The sequence below is a fragment of the Triturus cristatus genome, chromosome 3_2 (assembly GCF_964204655.1).
Source record: "Triturus cristatus chromosome 3_2, aTriCri1.1, whole genome shotgun sequence".
NCBI classification, from domain to species: Eukaryota; Metazoa; Chordata; class Amphibia; order Caudata; family Salamandridae; genus Triturus; species Triturus cristatus.
Genome location: NC_140584.1, coordinates 319510789 through 319518521, shown reverse-complemented (window position 1 = coordinate 319518521; position 7733 = coordinate 319510789). Strand labels below are relative to the sequence as shown.

The window sequence follows — 7733 nt, the reverse complement described above, 5'->3', positions numbered from 1 at the left end:
TCACTGGTTGCTCCAGACGTGCCCTAACTCCCAATCAAGTGGTGAGTCCCACAGAGCTTGCTGGTCTGCACCGAAGCATCGTTCTTGTTTCTGTGTGGGTTGCTGTTGCCAAGGCTTGTTGTGTCCAATCCGGGCACCAACACTGCAGCACTCGACATCCTTTGTGGGACAGCTTGAATCCAGCTCCTGGTTGTCCTCCATGCCTTCTGGTCCTCGTGGCTGAAGAGTCAAGCTTCACCTTCTTCACCTGAAATCACCCGACATCGGTGGGCATCTGCCTATCGCCTTCCTGGTCACTAGCTAGTGACCCAGACTCTGTCCCCTCCGCTTTCAGGTCCTTCTCATCTTCGATCCAGGCTTGGATCTCTTCGGACACTTCACATCTTCACTGCAGCAGCACTTCTTCGCTAGCTCCCTTTGAAATCGACGACGCGACCCGACACCAAAAGACATCTATGCACCCGGCTTCCCTGGGTGAGGAAACCTGAGTACTCCGATGGCCCCATGGGTGCTAGTCCTACAACTTCCTAAGTCTAAAAGTGTTTGGTCCTGACTCAATTCTAAGTGTCACTAATCTTTAAAAATCTAACCGTGACTTTCCCCATAGAAACTAACTGGAGCTTGCGGCTGTGTTCACACACTACACACAGCCCCCGTGGGTCCCCTGTGTCACTACCTTGGGGGGTCCCAGCGATTCTACAGGCTCTAGGCCTTGTGTCTAGTTAAGTCGTGGTTCTTATACCACTATTTTAGTATATGGTTTGGCTCGCCCCTAGGGCCTGACGTGTATATGTGCTATTTTACTGTGATTATTGAAGTGTAACTTATGTGTTTTGACCTCTAGTCTCATAAAGAGACTAGGAGGGTATGTTTAGTAATAAATACATTTATGTTATATATATACCTGGTGTGGTTGTCTTTCATTTAGGCACTCAAGAGATTATAGACTGGTAAAACAAGCTGCTTTACATTCCTTCAAGACTTCGCCTGAAGGCTGCTCTCCATAGCTACCACTTGGATAGCTTTCAATAAAGGTTGTCTTTAACCTATAACCAATAAGGGGTTGTTTGGACTGGTACAGGGTGCACACTATAACTAGTGGACAGCATATACCAGGCCAACTTCTCACAAGCAGGCACATCGATGTGCGCTACTCACACTGCTCGCTTCGCGTTGTAGGAGAAGGGAAATCCTTTAAAGAGAGTCATTTTCTCTCTGGATTTCCCTTCTCTTTTTGAAACTCGTGAGCAGCAACATCGTTGTGGTGTCTCGAGGCCTTTAAGTCGAAGCTTTTTCAATATTATATACAAGCCAAATTTGCTGCTTATTTATCTTATGCAACTAACAACCATTGACAAAGCCAATAGTCCTGACTTGTTGTATGCATGATGTTACTTGTGTCATATATCTGGATGCAATGACAGAAACAGCAAAATACAAGTTGGGCGGCACACTATGCTAAGCACAAATATTTAGCTTACGTGTTTTTAAGCCACGCCCTTAATTACATTGGACACGCCCCTTTGAGAGACCCCCATTTTTTCCATTCCACTTAAAGGCCCCTATATGACCCTCTTGCCACTCTTATGTACCCCACTGCCGTTCTCAGCTGCCTATCTGTCACACGTGCGCAGCCCCACTGCCAACCCTTTGCAGCCCTCTGGCACCATGGTATGCCTCTCCTGTGCACTCCCTTTACACCTTGTGTACAGAGCAACCTCCACCGTGCATACAGTGCTTTTACTATTGCTTTGCTATCCCAGAGCAGTACTCGTCCCTGTGGCACGGACATCTTAAGCATTTTGGGGCTCTAGGGCCAAGCATATAAAGGGGGTCCGGACGGTAGCAGCTTTGAATTTATGATACAGTTTCAGCTCTATCATGCCCTCTTTGGCCTGGTCACTGAAGTGCCCAGGCACATTCGTCCACATTCTAAATGTGTTTACATCTAATGTTCAGGGATAGTGATATGTGTTTTCAGTATTGTAACATAGTAGAAACTCACAACATTTTGTAATTCATCTAAATGACACCCTCCCAGTCCTGTTTTGATCTAAAATATTTTTTTATGGATGTTGCATGAAACATAAACACAATATTTCTATGCAGAATGTCTGTAACAGACTTTCACACCACCCACAATAGAAATCAATCAAAGGAAAAGGGTATTTAAAACAATCTGTTTAAGAATTATTCATGACTCTCTGCAGAACAGAACTGGCGCTATCAGGGGCCCCCTGACAGGCTGGGACCCTTGGCCAGAGCCCACTCTGCCCATGCCTTAAAATGTCTCTTTTATCTGCCACTCAAAAAGAAGACCAAGTAACAGCAGCGCAAAACGCTTGGACCTGCTGCAAACCAAGGTGCAGACCTTCCATGCTGGTAAATGACCATAAAAGGACACTGCCATCTGGCACGACATCTAGACATTCCCTAATGGTGATACTAGAGGAATAGATAGCAAGCACCGGATCTGAGTATTTCATGTCGCCTCATTCTAGAACTAGATGTTCCCTGACACGTAACAATGGTTCTGAACATCCTTCGCCACATAACACTGGAGACCGACCTCTGATCGGGGTAACAGGGGATCTGCATTACAGGTGGGCTTCTTGCATACTCTTTGGGACTGTCCAAGACTGAGGAGCTTTTGGGCTAGGGTTTAGGTTTGGGATGGACTCAGGTGGAGGGCAGGTCTCGGTACCGAAACCACAGTCAAAATGGTCCTTCTGAACATGTGAGGGGGGGAGAGGTTCCAGGCAAGTTCCTCAACTGCTGTCCACTCTGGGTTTCGCAGTGGCAAAACGTAATATTGTACGCTTGTTGGGGGGGTGGCCGAACGACCGAGCGTGGTCCAGTAGCAAATGCATATGTATTGGATCAGGGCAGCGGAACGCAAGGCCTAAGAGGGTAGGAGAGGCCCTCAACAGTTGGTAACTGAATAATGGTATTTTTGGTTCTTGTAGATCATGGCTATAGTATATCCTTTGGCTGCTTGGGGAGGTCTGGGGCTGGAGGGGCTCACCCAGGAAGGTGGCTAGGTACATTGTTGTGGTATCCTGCAGTATACAAAGAGCTGACATGGGGTTTTGATAGTTTAAAAAAAAAATAGTTTTTAAAATAACCCACTGGAGACCGACATTCCCTCTTGACTAACTTTTGTTCCAGAGGTTCCATAGAGTCATTAGCACAGGATCAGATATTTCCTCTTGGCTTACATTGGACCCAGACAGTCACCACATGTAGACAATGGAACTGCAGAGCTGCTGCTAGTTGTCTCTAGACCCACATTCACCTTTGGCTTCCACTGGGTTCTGACAGTTGATGGAGCAGGGGTCTGAGAAAATAAAACCTGCTCGGATTAACTCCCCAGTAACATTTACTAATAGTGTTGTGTGAAAATGAACGTGCACAAACATAAAAACAAAGGAAATGCTTTGCGCATGCGTGCACTTATGCAGAGACTAATGCATGCCAGTCTAGGCCCCATTTGCATTTTGCTTTTCTAGTTAATAAAAATAATGCCGCTTTTGCAAATTAACGATCTTGCTAGGAACATAATATGGGTTACTGCAATGGTGGGTGGTAAACCGTGAAAAGTACATTTCGTGAAATTAATAATGTCTGTTTCTGTTCATTGTAGTGAAAGTGGATGTGGGTCTACATTTCTGCATGACACTAGCGGGTCAAATCGAATGCTTAAAAAATAAAATGAACCGAAAAGCGAGGTGTGTCCGAGAGTGGAGAAGGCAGTGGCTGATAACCTTCAAAAGAACAGTGCATGTCTGCCAAGTAACGGAAAGACGGCCATGAGAAAGAGAGGAAATGTACAAACTTCTTCCGCCGAAGCGGCAGTGCTGAATAATAAAAATGTAGAACTTTGTAACATGTTGCTTATTAGAGGAAATGTGTGTTTAACGTAATGAGAAAATGTACTAGACAAAGAACGCAATAAAACCTGAACATGACTATGGGGGTGTGATAGAACACCCCCTGAATCAGCCAATAAGAGACTGAGTTTTCGTAAATGTTTCAACAAGTGTGGGTTGGACATGTTGGTTTTAGGGTATAAATGAGGTGCCTTAGGGGGTGTGGTTAAGGTAGCTGAGGCGCTTTTGGGATGAAGCTTAGAGGGAGATCGTTACTGTCTGTCGGTTTGCTGAGGCCTACCTGTTTCCAGTTCCTATCCTGTAACCCAGTGGTTCCCAAACTTTTGACTCCTGAGGACCCCCACTGAATCGCTACTGGAAGCCGGGGACCCCCAAGCAATTTGTACAATTTCAATTTCAAAAAATTAAAACAGTAATTCGCAAAAAATACACAAACAAGTACACAACAAACAAATACTTGCATTATTAAAGCTTTTATTATTTTATATTGAAAAATGTGCAAAAATCAAAACATTTTAATGGGAAGGATGGTGCTGCATCTCGGCGACTAACTTTTCAATGTTTGGTTTTATTTCGGAAAGTTGAATCCTTAGGTCAGATTCAACATTTTGCAAGCGATTTCTGTACTTATTTTTAAGGTACATAAGATTTGACAAAGCCTTCTCACATAAATATGCGGTGGGGAAAGGAAGTAAAACCTTAAGTGCCTTGTACGATAATTCAGGGTTATCTGTTCGTACATGCAGCCAAAAATTTGTTAGACTAAGAGACTTTTCCTTGAATTGAAGTTTAAGTGCACTATCTGTAGAGATTTCAATCAAACCATTTTCTTCATATGCGGTGAGCCCCTTTTAATTGTCAATATCTACATTAAAAGGATCTTTAATCCAGTTTTTGATTTCATCCGGAAGTGGAAAGTACTGACGAAAACTACACCGCATATCTTTGATATGCTGGATAAAAGTTTCTAAGACTTTGTTCGATAATTCATCAGCAGCAGATTCCAAGAATGTCTTCAGGTTCTGAAAAGAATCAAAATTCCTTTGTGATAAGCGACAAGCCCATTAGTCTAACTTTTTTATCATTGCCTCAATCTTGTCTTCGACATTAAAAATTGTGATACCTACTCCTTGCATACTCCAATTGAGTGCATTTAAATGGGTGAAGATGTCTGCCATATATGCCAGCATAGCTAACCAAGTATAGTCATGTAAGCTCTCATGAAGTGCAAATGGAGATTCCAGTTCAGTGACGAAAACTCTGATTTAATCTCTTAATTCTAAAAGCAGAGACGAAACTCTACCACGAGACATCCATCGGACACCTGTATGCAGCAAAAGCTGATGATGATCACTACCCATGGACTGACGAAGCTGTTCAAAAAGCCTTGAATTTAGTGACCTAGCTTTATTATTAATATACAATTTTGACTGACTCATTCAAGACCCTTTTTAATTCCTCTGGTATCTTCTTAGTGGCTAATGATTCTGGATGAATGCAACAATGATGCCATACAACTGAAGGGTTAATTTCCCTTATTCGTGCTACAAGTCCAGTTAGTCTCCCAGATATGGCATGTGCCCCATCTGTGCTGATTCCTATGCATTTGGACCACTAAATTCCATTTGATGTCAGAAAGTCATTGAAACTGCTGAAGACCTCTTCAGCAGTGGTATGTATCAAATAGCGGCAGAACAGTAAATCTTTAATAATGTTGCCCTCAAAATCGTATCTAACGTAGCATAGGAGATGAGATTTATTGGCTATGTCCGTACTTCCATCTACTTGCAGGCTATAATGCAGACTTTTACAAATTCTTTCGATCAACTGTTCCTTTATGTTATCTGAAATGTTGTCAATTCGCTTTTTTACAGTGTTGTTAGATAATGGCACCAAATGTAAATCTTTTGCTGCTTTGTCTCCAACCATTGCTGTCACCATGGCTTTAGCAGCAGGTACTATTAGTTCTTCAGCAATTGTATGAGGGTTTCCAGCTTTTGCTATGAGCATGGACACTTCATATGAAGCTTTCAGAGCATTTTCATTAACAGATCCAGTCGCAGTTTTCTTAATTATTTTTCTACTTTTTAGGAGCTCTTGCTTCTTGAAGAATTCTATGGATTTAGTCGCATGTACTTTATGCTTAGTTTCCAGGTGTCTTCGTAATTTAGAAGGTTTCATGGCCTCATTTGACAACATTTCATAACATAGCGCGCATTGTGGTTGCAGTTGATGTTCTGAACCTGAACATCTGAAACCCATTAGTAAATATTCACCATCGTATTTGCAACACTTCCTTTTCTTTTCACTTAAATCCCTTTGTTTTGAGAATGATGGCCCATCATTGATTTCTTCAGTGGCTTTCGGCTTAAGGTTAAGCCAGCAATCCATCTTCCTTATGTTTAGGATACAAATGACAAGTATATTTCACAACAGGTTATGGAATCAATTTCTATCAAAGCTATTTGGTGAGGCACGTAGTAGACCTCCACTACTTTACCTACTACAGGTCACCCTCATCAGATGTCTCCGGACTACATATGCTTTGACGTTTAGAGATGAAGCAGCACCAGTAAGAAGATTTTAACACTGTATCAGCACTTGTTGAAAAGACAGAGGACACTAGCAAATCATATGCATGAATATGAGAATCTTAGGTACGCTGCTTCAAGATATTTCCATTTGCTCAGTTTGATTAAACATAGCTCATTCATTTCGCCTTCATTGTGGAAGCAGTCCATTGTTGATTGCACGGGGGGTTCGCACAATGGTATGGTAAAATATGATCAGGGTTGGAGTTAAGCGAGAACACTTCAGAAAGTAATTTTGTCTGCTACACACTGACTGTAACTGTGTTGAAGTTGAGATTCAATTTACACCAGTGTGTCACAGAAGTTCCCTGTGTGGTTCCTGGCAGCCATGGGACATGGCATGAGCAGCTGATGTGACATTGAGAACAGTTAAATGCATACACATACATGCCAACATTTTAGAAGAGGAACGTGGATTATTTAAAAAAATGTTTGGGAGAATGTATTTCCTCCATTTACGTCTATTGAAGCAGAGGCAATTTCAGGTGGGAGACAGCCTGAATTGGGTCCATTGGCATGGCCATGTATGCATGCAGTATTATTTAGTGGTACAAGGCTCCTGCTCAGCCATAGCAGCACCTCCACATTCTCATTTCAGAGGCTACGAGTGGTGACCCTTCCTTGCAGAAACAGGTTGAATGACTGAATTATTAGCATGTTTACCTATTCACCGTTTAAAAAGGTCTAAAAATATTTTACATTTATGAAGCATTTTATAATAAAGACATGCCCCAAGAAGCAACCAATGTTGTGAAAATTCTAACAAGATAGTGCACAAATCGATGAGTCTAGTGTATAGAGCAAATTCAAGGCCTATATTAGGAGTTCATCATGGAAGTGCAAGAGATGGCAGGATGGTATCTCCAAAGAAGGCATATTGTTTCAGCAAGATCATTGAACAATGCTATTCCAATTACCATAAACACCTGTTAGGCATAATCTTTAGTCACAGACAGTAGAACAACATTTTACCACCAATGGGTGAGCAGTGCAGTTAAGGCATATTTCAGAGTGGCCTTGCATGGCACCCGATGAGACCCTCTCCTGTTAAGGTGCCCACTGCCTCCATCCCCTGCCAACAACAAACCACAAAGGCTACACAGTGTCTATTAAGTGGTTCTGATAAAGGAGCATATTCCACAACCGTTTAGGCATACACAAATAGGATTTTTACACAGGGGCAGCTCGTAGCTCCTCGAAGACCCTGACGACTGATTCCTCCAGGTTCAGACCGGTGAACCTTCATACAGTT

General features: G+C 42.6%; 1 protein-coding gene across 1 annotated transcript; it reads right to left on the bottom strand.

Annotated features, from left to right (window-relative positions):
- Positions 1-5504: 5504 nt before the first annotated feature.
- LOC146857271 (zinc finger BED domain-containing protein 5-like) lies at positions 5505-6281 on the bottom strand. The gene has a single exon (XM_085647026.1). It carries the CDS (start codon positions 6279-6281, stop codon positions 5505-5507), a length of 777 nt encoding a protein of 258 aa, XP_085503152.1.
- Positions 6282-7733: the final 1452 nt, after the last annotated feature.